This window comes from Haliaeetus leucocephalus, unplaced genomic scaffold (assembly GCF_000737465.1).
Source record: "Haliaeetus leucocephalus isolate CR32 unplaced genomic scaffold, Haliaeetus_leucocephalus-4.0 Scaffold172, whole genome shotgun sequence".
Taxonomy (NCBI): Eukaryota; Metazoa; Chordata; class Aves; order Accipitriformes; family Accipitridae; genus Haliaeetus; species Haliaeetus leucocephalus.
In genome coordinates, this window is record NW_010972608.1 from 351,055 (window position 1) to 366,363 (window position 15,309).

The 15,309-nt window shown below is 36.8% G+C and overlaps 1 protein-coding gene across 1 annotated transcript in view; it reads left to right on the plus strand.

Moving 5' to 3' along the window:
* Positions 1-15,309, plus strand: part of LOC104829415 (uncharacterized oxidoreductase ZK1290.5-like) — a gene marked incomplete at its 5' end in the record, with an annotated part of 47,258 nt that overhangs the window by 3,175 nt on the left and 28,774 nt on the right. Inside the window, 2 exon segments of the mRNA XM_010563639.1 lie at positions 13,200-13,399; positions 13,402-13,453. Of these exon segments, the coding sequence (XP_010561941.1) occupies positions 13,200-13,399; positions 13,402-13,453 (252 nt within the window).

Sequence of the window (15,309 nt, forward strand, 5' to 3'; positions counted from 1 at the left end):
GGGGGGGGGGAAGCTCAAGACTCACCACACTTGCTTTTGTGCTCAAGCTATAAATACCATAATATGCAGCCTAACACAATGGGATCTTTATCTATGGTAGGTGTTCCCACTTAACTACTCTTTCACAAATTAATGGCTTATTTTTGTTAGAGCCATACTGCATTAACTAATGTTTGCACTGCAAAAAATTTACTCAGCTATAAAGTAGAGGAGAACTTTCTTCAATGAGGATGCATTTTCTGCAAGCCCATTTTCTGCAGGATTTAATATTTGGTTGTTTCTTTGTCATTTCTTATCCCTCTAAACATGCAGACATAATTGTTATCTATGAAAAGTCCTCTTTGAGGACTTGTATGTTGTGTCTGTTGTTAGATAATCTTTGTAAAAGCTTCAGAGAGATAAATATGCTGTGTTAAGATGGTTGCAACTATCCAGTCATGTCAATTGGAAGTCAGCTCAGTATGCAAGTTATTTCCAAGTGATGAAGCCTCTTTTGTAGCAACTGAGAGCTGGAGTAGGAGACATGTAAAGTGTTTCTTGGCCAGATGATGTTACTCAAGAGTGCAATAGAGCCTAGGGTAGCATTCTGTCAAAAATACCCTTTCTTTCTGTTCAAGCTTCAGTTGTCAAAAGGTGTTGTGGTGCTGTTTTTTTAACTGGGTGTTGTGGTTTAACCCCAGCTGGCAACTAAGCACCGTACAGCCACTCACTCACCTCCCTCACAGTGGGATGGGGGAAAGAATTAGAAGGGTAAAAGCGAGAAAACTTGTGGGTTGAGACAAAGACAGTTTAATAAGTAAAGCAAAAGCTGTGTGCATGAGCAAAGCAAAACAAGGAGTTCATTCACTACTTCTTATCGGCAGGCAGGTGTTCAGCCATCTCCAGGAAAGCAGGGCTCCATCACACATAGCGGTTACTTGGGAAGATGAATGCCATAACTCCAAACATCCTCCTGCCTCCTTCTGCCCCGCCAGCTGTATATGCTGAGCGTGACATTATATGGTCTGGAATATCCCTTTGGTCAGTTGGGGTCAGCTGTCCTGGCTGTGTCCCCTCTCAACTTCTTGTGCACCCCCAGCCTGCTCACTGGTGGGGTGGGGTGAGGTGAGAAGCAGAAAAGGCCGACTCCGTGTAAGCACTGCTCAGCAGTAATGAAAACATCTTGGCATTATCAACACTGTTTTCAGCACAAATCCAGAATGTAGTCCCATATTAGCTAGTATGAAAAAGATTAACTCTATCCCAGCCAAAACCAGCATGCTGGGGTGGCTTTTTTTAATGGGCTTTCATGTCACAGCTGCTTTGGCTTCCAAATTTTTGTAGGAGAATTTCAATAAGTTGGTCAAGGTTTGATGCAAAAGAGGAGATGGGAAGGAAGGAGGTTAAGTGGTCTTTTATTAGGCTACCATTCTCTTTCTGAAGCTCTGTGCTTGCTTACACAAACTATTCTTGGTGAGGAGAATCCATTTCCATTAAAATATCTAGTGAGAAGGATGAATTTGTACACCAGAGAAGGCGATGTAGTGTGCAAAATTTATGATCAGCCTGAAAGGTTACTTGGAATAACATTCAAAATTCTGTATTTACTTAGATGCATATTCATATTGTGTTGTATCTGTCTTGTGTCCAGCAGAAAGACAAGTCTACTAGCAATGGTAAAACAAGCTGACTTTCCTGAGACACCTAATGATTATTATAAGGCAGCCCACCTTTATGTTAGAAATATGCTGTATAGCTAAAGTTTTAATCAACAAAATAAAAAATAATCTGCATCTTGTTTATTGTATAATTATAAAAACTGTTGACAGCTTTGTATTTCTTATGGTTTGATTCTAACAATTGTGTTAGCCAATATTATTCATATGTAGAGGGTCAGGCATGTTTATGGTCAACAGTAATTTTCATTACAAAGGCTGCTTTCAACTAGAGTAGGCTTGAGTCTAAAATGAGTTGGCATTTTGGCCCTAATACTTGATACAAATGTAAAGCTGTGCCCCAGAGAGTACATTACTTCATAATGGCTTTAGATTGCTTTAGAAAATGGATATATTCACTATCTTGGTAATAAAATAGCTGTAATCTCTTTCCATATTTGCAAGACTTACTTTATTAGTGTTTTAGAAATACAGGGAAAATACCTGATATAAAATGACACTGTTTTGAAGTTGGTGTAGTTACACTTTTTCATAGGAGCTACATGTATCTGAGAATCGCATACTTCGTGAGTCTTTGTACTATAGTAGAGAATTACATAATCTTACATTGTCTTAATTTAACTACAGGATACTTGGTGTTTACCTAAAGCAACATCCTCAAAAATGGATCACTTGTGAAAATGGTACACACAATATCATCCTTTTCAAGCTTTGAAAGAAAAATACATAGTTTGTCCTGTTCATGCTTACTCCTGTTAAGTAGGAAGCCCCCACTTAAAGTTGTCACTTTTTTTTTTTAAAGTCTGAGGGCTAAAAATGCTACCCTCTAAAGCATTTGGATATAATTTGGTAGTACAAGGGCTTTTCTTCTTGTAACTGAAACATTAGGAAGCTTCTTCAAGGTCATGTGCTGAATGGTTAAATTCAGCATGGCATCACTTTTTGTTGAAAGGCTCTGTGATATGAGGGAAACTTCATAGTCTCTTAGTGGTAAAAAGTATTTTATTTGTTCATGAACGTTACCAACACACTTCTCTTGGTTTTATAAAAAACCCCCCAAATTGCCCTATTTCAAAATGTCCACAAAACACCAATTACAGACATCTCTTAAGGCTTGTTCTGTGTCTCTCTAGTGAGACTGTCTTCATCCCCTTGATATGGTAGTTATATTCCCATTAGAAGAGGGGTTTTTTTATGGTGTTGGTTGGTTGGTTGGGTTTTTGTTGTTGTTGTTGGATTGGGCTTTTTTGGACAGTAATAATAAAATTCAGGGGGGGTTGGTCAAGTAGCATGTGATTTCCTGACATGATGTGCTGGTGATACCAAAAATTCATAGAATCTTTTCACGTAAAGTTGCTTTCTGTGTAATCCTTGGGGTAGCTAGAATTAATAACAACTTGATGAGCTAAAAAGTTCTCCAATGATCCCCCTCCTATTAAAGTATAAAACTAATTGCATGCTTGTTTGGGAAGGGGCTTCAGGACAGGCAATTACTAAACAAAATAATCAGGTCTTCGTACTCATTGTGTCCTACCCATGTCACACACAGTGAGTATTTTATTAATAGTAATGATGTTCTTTATGGAAGATCATTCAAGAATGGACAGTGCCATTATGCTAGGCACTGTAACTGGGAAAGCAGTCAGGTACTGCTCTGAGCAGCTTCTAGTCAAATAGCCAAAGCCTGGGAGGAATAAAAAAATCAATCCCAATAAATAATATGATGTCAGTTAAGCAAGATAGTAGTGCTATAAGTTAAATTGCATGTTTACTGCATTTGTCAGTATGTTGCACTACTAACATAGTAAAATAATGCACACAAACACACAGAATTCCTCCATGCTCAAAGGAAACCATTTAAAATCTCTCTGTCCTCATTTCAGGGTGTTCCATAGATAAGATTCCTGATATTCAGCTGTAGCTTTATCTAAGTAAATAAATCATAAAAGTAAGTTTTTACTGACTTCGCTGATTGCATTGTTTAAGATATTGCAACGTTTGCATTGCAACCATACAAGACTTCTTGTATTGTTCCCAATTCTTTTCACAAGTGGGATTTTTCTGGAGAAAATCATAGAATCAGATTACTCGACTTTCATTACATGAGGTTGTGTTGGGGTTTTTTTTTTTTTCATGAAAATGCTACATATAACTTGAATCTTAATGCTGAGTGGAAGTATTTTAACATTCATTTATATATTACTAATCCAGTTACCTACTTCTTAATTATTAATCCCGGAGTTGCTCATATTCATTCTTAAATTTAGCTGTGGTCAAAAAAAGACCCAGTCCTGTTGGGATTGGAATCAAATGAGATTTTGCTTTTCAATTCAGTGACAGCAGCATCAAGCCTTCACTTTTTTGTCGTTCTCCACTGTTACTGCCTTTTTTTTTTATTCGTGGCTCTTGTTTCTTCATGGCTTCAGTTCTTAAGGAAATTTATGGAACAGTGGTCCTGATACCAGGACCTATGGTACTTCCCCCTATTAATCTTATCCTGTAATAAGAATCGGCTGTTTATTTCTTCCCTTTGTTTTGTCTCAACCATTTTTTTTATTCTGTTGGGACTTTGCTTCTCACCCATGGTTACCAAGTTGCCATAATAGCCTCTTGTGATGAACAAAATGCCACATCTATAAATCTTTCTGTCTCAATTCATCCACTGTTTCAGTAGATCTGACCTTGAGAAGTTCTACTTGAGCTTTGAGGGCCTCCAGATATTTAACTTCTCTCATGTACAAAATGTGGCCATATCCCAGGCAGCTGTGCATTTGTAGACAGTGGAACAAAGCAGTATCCTCTCCTAACCTGACTAAACCTGCTGAGCTCCTACCTTCCTTGCTTTCTTCTAACTTCACCTACTTCCAGTCTGGTGGTGTTTTATTCCTTAAAAAAGACTGAATGCTGTACAAATGTTGTTTTAAAGAGTACTAGTAAATGCATCTGGGGCAAAATGGTGGGCGAATTTTTGCTTATATCGGAGTGTACCCAGTACAGAAATAATTTTTTTTTCTGGGGGAAAGTGCTGCTTTGTCTCTGCTGCCTTTGTACACCTACAAATCTGAGGTCAGCTTTTTATATTTTTGCTGGGGGTTTTACCTTATTTATATTTTGACATATGAACGTCATTTAATAGCAGAAAGATAAATTCCTTTCTCATGCTGGATTCTTTTTGGTAATGACCTTGTTGCCAGTGTGATACAGATGAATTTTAAATGTCCATCTCTAAGTAATAAAAAACAAATTTAGGTTTCTATCCCTGTTTAATAATTAAAGCCTTTATCAGTATAAGCAGAGGTACTTTATGTTTATGCTTTTAAATTTCCTGTTGCCATTAATACTTTTAAATGTTACAAGCTTAATTGCCCACTAGATGAACAAATTATTTGTAACCAGTTTGAAATGAACAGAGAAGCAAACTCCAGTGTATTTAACTTTTGTCTTTCACCATGTTTCTGTAATGTAGAAAAATGATACCAAACTTGGGGGGGTGGTGGGAGAAAGCTGACTTTTGCCTTTCAACTTTCATGTAGCAGATTTTAGTCATCATACCTTTTTTCTTTGCCAGAGCTCCCTAGCATAGTTTTGGCAGCATTGAATGGTGATGTCACATGCTGTAACCTAAATTGCAGTAGTTCCTCTTGCCTCCAAGTGGGGAGGAGGGAGGTGCTGATTCCTAAACTTTCTTCAGTTCTTCTAATGTTTATGCCAAGAACCTCCAGCACAGAGTGATACAAAATCCTCATTATGGGGGGAGAGGGGAGAGAGGAGAGAAAGGGTAAAGCCATCTTTGTGGCTTTACATCAGTTTCATAACTGTAAGGTCTGTTCCCCAGGCTTAAAGCCTGAATGGAAGTGCTTTGCATTTTAATACATACTATTCTAAGGTTGAATGTGCTGTGTGAGAGGAGGGGCTACAAGAAATGTTGTTTGTCTTGGAAACCTTGAGAAAATATATTTTAAATTCTTGGGTGATGTGGGGGGGAAAAAAAGTATTTGATCAGAAACATTCTTTATTTTGTTCAGTTTTAGTTTGCACTACGGATAGCTGTATTGCTGCTGTCCTTCGAACTCATGAACACAATTAGTTAGCAGTGGGACACTGCAATTCTCAGACCTTGCAGTGTCATGTAGTATTGCAGGACTAGGATCTTGCCATGATTCACAATTGCACTTTGTGAGTGGTCTGGTAGGTATAAAGGGCACTGTTATGGTGCCAAAAATTAGCCATCAGCTTGAATGTCATCTTGAATTAGGATCTTATAATCATAAGTTATTGTACATACATTTTCATCTTGAAATCTACAAGTCACTATAAATTGCAGTTCTCTTTATATTCTGTAATACTATCTTTATCATATTCAAAGTGGTTTTGAATTATTGGTTTCATGGTCAACTACTTAAAATTGCTCTCCCTTTACTTAATTATGTTGATTTTGCTTAATCACAAATTATTTACATAATTTATTTTTAAGTCAAACTTTCACATTAGGAATGATTATGATAATGTCCTACTTAAGTACAGAGTATGGGCTTAATTATATATTTTTTTCTTCTTTTGATTTTTTTTGTGGAAGTTGGAGAAGGAAAAAATTGTCATGGGTCTGTCTCATTTATTGTGAAGTATTTCCAAATGTCTAATGTTGTTAATCAATTAATGTCATCTTTATCAGATAGAGTAGTTTAAGGGGGTGTATTAAAGGGCAGGAAAATAAAATTAATATTTTTATTCAGTCTATCTGTTTGCTGTACATAGTGCATATCCTTATTAGTTACATAGTTGAAAGTTCTGTCCAGGTATGACAAGTACTGGAAGTAATTTCAGTTGGGTTAACAAAGGGAATAGAATGAAAATCATTTAAAACTGGTTCACACCAGCAATTCTTCGTGCACTATTAACTGCTAAGATCTAGTCACAAAACATTATTCTGAGGAGAAAAGGTTTAGTGAACCCTAGAAATTGGATTTGATTTATGCCAGAAAATCTGCCTTTTCACTGCTTGAGATTTCTATGGAAGGAAGCCACAGTCTTTTACCAAATGGTTTCTAAGGTAACATCTTATAGCAGAGCATCTGAAACCAATTTGGTTGTTAATGAGAAATAGTTCTCACGGTGGTGGGAAAGTGTGGAGTGAAAGAAAAGGCTTCAAGATTTGGCAGTCTGTCTGTGAAGGCATTTAAATAAACGTGTGCTGCTGCTCTGCTTATGAAATTTCTACATGGATTACACATTCATAATTGCCTTTCAAATGTATAGGTCACTTTCCAGAGTTGTCCTTCCCTATAAATTTCAGAAGTTCTGCATGGTAAAAATATTTGTATACAACAGCTGAATAATTTAAATAGCTGGCACTTTCTAGTGGAAATCTCTTTACTCCTACAGAAAAATATTTGTATTTTGGGGGTGATAGTGTATTTTTGCTGCCAGAAATACATTAGTGAATTGGTGCCATATCAGAGCCATAGCATCCCAGTGATGATAGATGCTACTTGCAGACTTTCTGGGCTTCTTGTGAGACACGCTCTGAGAAGTTGCTTTGATACCTCCCTTTCTGAAGTTCAGACTAGATAAATGATAGGTCATTGATCTGAGATATATGGTCATTTTACAGTAGATGATCTGAATATGCTTTTCAGTCAGAGCCTCCTTCGGGTGGAGGGAATAGAGTGCTTCTGTCAACGGTGGCTCATTGCCATTTCTTCCTTCCTCTCAGGGAGAGACAAAACTAGCAATTCTGGCTTCCCTTTCCCTGGATATGTAATAAACATGTAATGTCTCCTACCCTTTTGCATTGCAGCAAGGCTGTATTCCTGCACTCTGTTCCTTGGTGCCTGTGTAGAGTTGCCTGAGTAGAATTGCACAGCTTAAAATCATGCTTGCCTACTTTTCTTCCTCATGTTATTGAATTCTATAAGCTTATTCTGAGTCACACAGGAGAAAAACAGTCCCAGAGTGACCCCTTTGTACTAAGCAATGGATCATATTTAGCGCAAAAAAAGGAGAAATGTTACCAAAGTAAAACATATATATATATATATATATAGTAATATCCATAATCCAGATAGCTTTTACAGAGGCAAGAGAAACTTCATGGTGTAATCTCTAGACTTTACATAGGCCAGATGTATTAACAGTGTTTCACTAGCATATGATATTATTTAGGAACATGAAAATACCACATTCATACAGTACAGCTGTAATGCCATGAAATGTGTGTAAATGCAGCAAAGACCTCTATTGGGAATTCTCTGGTGAATCTTGTTACCAGTATGTTGTTACAGTATGGAAGTAACTGCCTTACTGCGGTGCTGGCAGAGTGGTCCTCGCTGTCCTTTGAAGTTTGCAGAACAAAAATTCATGCCCATACTTAAACTACTCTAGCTCATGTTGCACCATGCTTGTACACAGCAACCTCTATCGGCACCTGTTTATTGGAGTTACAGCACTGCATAGGCATTTTTGTGTTGTAGCTTCATAAAATGCAGTTACTCCTGCAACTTTTATACAGCCTTGATGGTCTTAAGTGACTAAGTTTTAGTTAAACATGTGTGCTGCTTTAGTTCTGACCAAAGCACTGGTTATATAATACAAGTCTGCTCAGTGCCTTTCTGTTACAGTTGGCATTGTCCTACCAGTTCTTCTAGAAGCCCATCTTCTCTATAGGTTCCGTTCCTGCAAGGTCAGCTGCTCCATTTATATTTACATTAGGTGCCACTCTTGGACTTTGAGTGAAATGTCCAAGTTATTTTATAAAAGTGATTGTGATTAAATTTGAGTCCCGTAACTTGAAATACTCTGTAGTTGCATTATGAAAATTGTAGAGTATAATAGCTTCATAACGAGCTTGACTTTAATTTCACCTGCTGCAGAAGAAAGTCCTACACTCTAAAAAAGAAAAGAGAATGCTATGAATACTTCTGTCATGTGATACTAAATATGATTTGCAGAGTAACTGACCCTGTTAGGTAAAAACTATGCCAAAATATAGCAGTAAGAACACTTGGGTTCTAGTGCTGTGGTTATAGAAAGTCAGTGTGACATTATGTGGTTGTCTGAGCGCAGCTCTAGGGATGGTGTTGGGGAACATAATGGAAAGAAATGCTCCAGGAGACAAGTTTGTAGAGAAGGTCTTTCTGATCATTTGGTGGTTGACTTGAACACAACTGTGATTTTTTTAATTATTTTTTTTATTTTAATAAAAACACTGACTATATTAAATTATTTAACTGCTGTTGCTAAAGGGGGAACTTTGCTTGCCCCATCCCTTGCCCAAAGTTCAATGGTTTTTCCCCTGTGGGGAGTTTTTCAGGTTCATGAATAATTCTAAAACTATATGCTTTTTTTGGCCATTTAACAATCTGAATCAGCTTGTCAGAAGATCAGATGAATACAGAAGTAGGTAGAGGAAATAAGACAGTAAGCAAGGACAGCAAGTAAGGATTGTCTGTCCTTGAGCCATTCCATAGAGGCATGTGGTTTTGTGAATGGATTAGCAATAAACCTTGAAATGTCCAATATGTTCATTTGCTCTATGTATAGGCAACATTTTATGTTTTATCATCAAATGTGCTCATAAGGTAATCGGTGAAATCAAACTGTTTTGGCATGGAAAACTTTAATATATTCATAAGATGCATTGTGGCCCTAATGTTGATGTAATGTTGACATAATAGAAATAAAACTAATAGAATAAGGTATTTCAAGCCTGTTATGGTATACAATACCATATATATACACAATGAGTATGTAAGCATTGATACAAGGATTGAGCTTTTGCTTTTGAGAGTTCTTTTCTCAAGTAATTACTTGGAGATAAAAAAAATCAGCAAAGGAATGGGCATTTTTGTACTGATGTCAGAAGATCGTTAATCTCTGATAGGATCTCTAAATATCCTGGCTGCAGTTTCACTAACAGGAACTCTTCTAATCTAAGTGATTCCATTGATTTCAAGTAGCCAAAGGTATTCATGTCACAGATCATTTTTATATATTCAGATAAACAATACTTTCACAGAGAACATGAAGACACACTTCTCCACAAAAGGAGGGGGAAAGAAGAGAGAAAGTAGGTCCTGATTCTTGTTTGAAAAATTGTTGGTGCTTTGGATCTCTAACTGTATTTCTACAGCTTCTGTGAAGGAGAACAGAAAGTTTAATGAGGCTGAGAGTCAGCTGAGATAGTGCATAAAACTGGGAGAGGGGGAGTAGCATTTTGGTTTGTTAGTTGTTTTACATTTTGGAGAAGGGGAGGGGTGGTGGTGATTTTGTCTTTTGGGGGGAGGTTGCTGACTGGGATTCCCCCCTTCCCCCTGTAGCAACTGCATTGTGAACAGGATTCTGCCTTCCTAATAATCTTTGGAACTTTTTATGGATTGCCAGAGCATGTTTCTCATCCCAGTTATGATAGTAGTGTTCAGGATATCAAAAAAGTGATGAGTAATCATGACAAAATAATAACATAACAAATTAAGCCTAGTTTTAAATGGATTTGTGTCCTTTGATCTATCCACATTTCCACTGCAGTATCCTTGTCCCTCCCAACCACCAATTTTCACAAAATCTGTAGGAATGTAATTATCTCAGATATTTTCAGATCTGTCAGATTTGTTAGTTCCATCAGTGAGAGAACAGTGCTATTCGCCTAGGAAAAGAAGTTAAAATACTAGCTAAAAAATAGGGAGCTTTTCTAGACTTACTTATATTTGATTTCATTTATTAAAAGGAATTCCTATTTTTTTATCAGAGAATTCTAGAATAAAAATATATTAATTCAGTATTTTTAGAAACAGTAAGGGGATGGCAAGAGCGCTAGTTCATATTAGTTTTAAATGCGAGATTGGATTTTGTCTTTAAATATACATGTACGGTGTGAATTACATCTCTGTGAACAAAGGGTAGTCCCAAACATGTAAGAATGTTAATGTGTTCAAATAATGTTAAGTCTGGATTTAAAATATATTTAAAAAAAAAAAAAAATTAAGTTACTCTACCTTCTTTTGTCACCCTTCTGCATCTATGAATAGTAACGTATTTAATCGCATGAGTAAACACAAGAAAACTGTGATTTCTAAAGTCTAGAAGCTGTTATGTTAGTAGCATAATTAACTTGGAAACCTGTTGTTTATGATTAAGTTGGCTTGCAAAGTGGTAATATTAAATAATTGTTAAGCTTACTTTTTAATTACTGTTTAGTGCATCAGGACTGTTGTAGTTCATTTTTAGGCGTAGAAATTGAGATAATTCACTCCAGACTGATCTTGGTCTCTTTATTTCCTGTGAAACAAGTGTGCATGCCGTCACTGAATGGGGAGCAGTAACAAAATCATTCTGAATTTTCCTTCTTTCCCACTCTCCCTTTAACTTAAAAGGGTTAAGTTAAAAAAAAAAAAAAGTTGTTTGTCCTAAATGTTCTTACTGAAATCCATTATGCATGAAAAGAGTCCGAGTCCATTTGCAAGACCTCTAAATGAACTCCATTCATTCTGTGCTTAGAAATGTCCATTCAGCCAGAAACAGACACAATAGTTACAACCTCATTTATTTGGCACCAATACCAGCTTATTAAAAGTGAAGGGATTGTTATGAAAAAGTATAGTAATTTTTCTATGCTAGTTATATAATTCTTTAATAAAATTCCTTTAGGATCTGAATAATGTAATAATTGCATCTATATTCTTTGCCCATAGTTGCAATGTAGTAGCATTGCATTCATTTAAAGTTCTTAAATGTTCATGAAGATTTTGAAATAGCTATTTTGAAAACATAAGTTGATCTATTTTAACTTATTTTGATGTAAAACAAGTTATAGGGACATCTATTTCTAAATGACTCAAATTAAGCCAATTATTAATCATAATTAGTGGCTGTGGAGGAAGAAGTTTTAAAGTTTTGTCTTTTGAAACATTTGGAAGGTAAAATACTTACAATATGCATGTCAAAATTGTAGGAATATAGTATTATAATTTCATCACTTTAAAATCCATGAAGATAAATCAAGAATTCAATACTCCACATTTTGTAGGTCATAAACATAAAGAGGGGATTGTCCCATTGTGATCAGCAGAATGTCATGATCCTCAGGTGTATGTGCGTGATATCAGACCACATTGTATCTTATTTTAAATGACTTGGAGTATTGAGCAAGATTACAGAGGTACCGCTGGCTTTCCTTCTGAGATTAAGAATGAACAAAAATTATAAGCATTTAGGAGAACCTGGCTTGCCTTACATGCAAGTAAGACTTTTGTAAGTTCTCCTCATTCTTGCATGTGTTCTTACGGCATGTGTGAGAAAGTCGTGCAGACTCCTGTGGGGGTTCTCCCTCCAGTTCAGGTATGGGAGGTTCTGAGGATGAGTCTAAGGCAACTGTTTGTGTTTTCATTTGTTTTCTTTTTCTGACAGTCTGGGTGGCTATATACATTTGTTAATTTCATAATTATGTATGTAATGTAGAAATAAATATTATGTTTGGAGGGAAAGAGAAAGTTAACAGCAGATACTTATTTTTACTTTATATTAGTCTTCTTTGACCTGGAGTCCTTTATTTAGATTCAGCAGTGGCTGAAGACCCTGTTGCTGTCAACTGTCACAACTGTACAGGGCCCTTCTGAAGTCAGTGACGTAGCCATTTGCATGCCGACTACTGTTGCACTAGGGCCTTTAAGTACTAATCATCATCTTGGACAGTGGCTTTGGTAGCTGACTGGAACTGACTGCGCATTTCCTCCAACAAACTGTAGAAAATACTGTTTGTGGGAAGTGTGTGACTGAGCTTGAATGGGTGAGGGGCTCATGGCAGGAGAAACAACTAACAGGAAAGGGTAAGTAGAAACATCATCCTCCTTGCTCTCAACCAGTTCTTTATCTGACAGTCCTCCTGCTGGTTGCTTTTCCTGCAGAGTCTCCTCCTCCTTCCGTCCCCTTGACATGCAAAATACACATCTAGTGAATACCTACACAATGAAAGTTACAGTACTTTGTTACTGAAACTCCCTGTATGCCTGTTCTGTAACTCTTGTGTAGGATTCCATTGTTTTGGTTACTGCTGAGCTTGACAATATGTGAACCGCACCTGCGGTATGGCCCTGTCTGGGGTTGTACAATGCAATAATAACCTGAAGCTACTGGGAGTTCAACAGAGTAAAGGTTTCAGGATATGCTTTCTGCAAAGTAAATTGCTTTTTAAGTTATATTTTATTTCTTATTGTTAATATTTTCATCTGTAAATGTTGTTCTCCTATAAAAGATGTATTTTGTCTTTGATGTTCTTTAGCCTGACTTCTGAAATCAGTTCCTTACAGTTAAATGCTGTTGATGTTTGATTTTGGTGGAGTTATTTCTGATCAGTATCAACATTCTAGCACTTTGTGTATTTTCCCAGCCTAGAGATCTGTCAGTTCCCGTTTCTTTACTATTAGGAAATTAAAATTGAATAAGAAGGTTCTGTGACAATATACAAAAAAAGGAAAACAAAAATTAAAAAGAATCAAAAAATGTCCCTCATAATTCACTGCTGACAATTCATATCTGATTTTGTTTATTTAGGTACTTCCCATCAAGGTGGCTATTCCCATGATGCTGTGGTCCATGCATTACAAAAATGTGGCATTCGTCATATTGGCACAGCAAAAAGATACGGCTGTGAATCTCTCCTCCAAAAGGCCATCAAAGAGAGTGATGTGAAGCCAGAGGACCTCTGGATAACTACCAAACTGTGGCATAGTGATTATGGCTATGAAAGCACAAAAAAAAAGCCCGCTTAGAATCATGTGAAAGACTTGGTGTTGAATATCTTGGTATGAATCTTTACATATAGCTCATTTATTGTGCCTTCTGTGTGAGTATTTGCAAAGATGAATGAATTCCTGAAAAAAACTATGTAGTACAGATAGATCACAGACACCAAATTCTGCCTTTATTTATACATTTGCAGATTTCTTGTAGTGTTTCTTCTCTAGGAAGTTCACATGCATATAATTGAGACCACAGAATTTTTCCTTATTGCAAATGTTTTAAATCAGATCAAGGTATGTTTTGTAAAGGTACATTTCATTGTTAAATCAATTTGAGGAACCACTACATGAGTTGTATATTTTGCTAAAAACACCCAAAACCTATGAAACAAGAATTCATAAACTTTACAATAATTTATTGGTAACTGGGTGACAAAACTGCCACATTTCTTCTGCAGTCTGTTAAATCTCAGGAATGGGAGTCCTTTCTAAAACTTATTTTGTAGGTATATGTCGTGGTTTAACCCCAGCCAGCAACTAAGCACCACGCAGCCGCTCACTCACTTCCTCCCCCACCCAGTGGGATGGAGGAGAAAATCGGGAAAAGAAGTAAAACTCATGGGTTGAGGTAAGAACGGTTTAATAGAACAGAAAAGAAGAAACTAATAATGATAATGCTAATAAAATGAAAACAGTAATAATAAAAGGATTGGAATATACAAATGATGCACAGTGCAATTGCTCACAACCCACCTATCGATGCCCAGTTAGTCCCCAAGCAGCGATCCCCCCCACCCCCACTCCCCCCAGTTCCTATACTAGATGTGACGTCACATGGTATGGAATACCCCTTTGGCCAGTTTGGGTCAGCTGTTCTGGCTGTGTCCCCTCCCAACTACTTGTGCCCCTCCAGCCTTCTTGCTGGCTGGGCATCAGAAGCTGAAAAATCCTTGACTTAGTCTAAATGCTACTTAGCAACAACTGAAAACATCAGTGTTATCAACATTCTTCTCGTACCTAGCTCAAAAACATAGCACTGTACCAGCTGCTAGGAAGACAATTAACTCTATCCCAGCTGAAACCAGGACAGTCTATTAATTTTAAAAAATTCTGAATAACTGCCTTTGGTTTGGTCTGTCTCATGCAATATACTTTGAGGAAAATGTTGAATGTACCTACAAGACTTTAGAAGACTAAATCTAATTAACACTGAATTAGACTTATGCACTTTTAAACTTACCCTGATCATAAACTTCTTGTAGTCAAAGATGTCATTGTTACTGTCTTACCAGACAGGCAAAGAGCTGCAATAATGACGCCAATTAATTCTTTGCAACAAGTCATAGGAGAGGAGGTACCTGATAAAAATAAACATGATTTTTTTTTTAAATGCTTTTGCTGCTTGTTCCCTAGCTGGAGCAATGAAAAGAAAGTGGATGTAGAGGAAGATGAATTTAAAGTAATAATCTAAAATAATGACACTGGTGGAGGTAGTGTTTATGCTGGTAATCAAGGAATAATTGACCTAACTATCAGACATTATCTGTCAGTGCCTGAAAAGCCTCATTTTGCTTCTCTTTCCTCACCCTGTCCATCTCTTACTAATAAATAAACTTTTAAACAGCTTTTGTGAAGTACAGATTTTGCAGAATTAATGGCATATAATATTAATGGCAGCTGTGTACTGTATTCACTGGCTTTTTTTTTGCTTGATGAAGGCGGGGGGGGAACCTATCTCTGTTAAAGACAGATATTTGTATGCACTTCTTTGGCTTCATTCTTTCTGGAAATGTATCCCTTAACTTCCTGCACTGGTACAGAATAATGCAAAATGAATTAAAATCTGTTTTTTGTCTGTCCCATGCAAATACAGGTCACTACAAGGAGACTTTCATAAACAAAGTTTCAAGCCCTGACTTTCT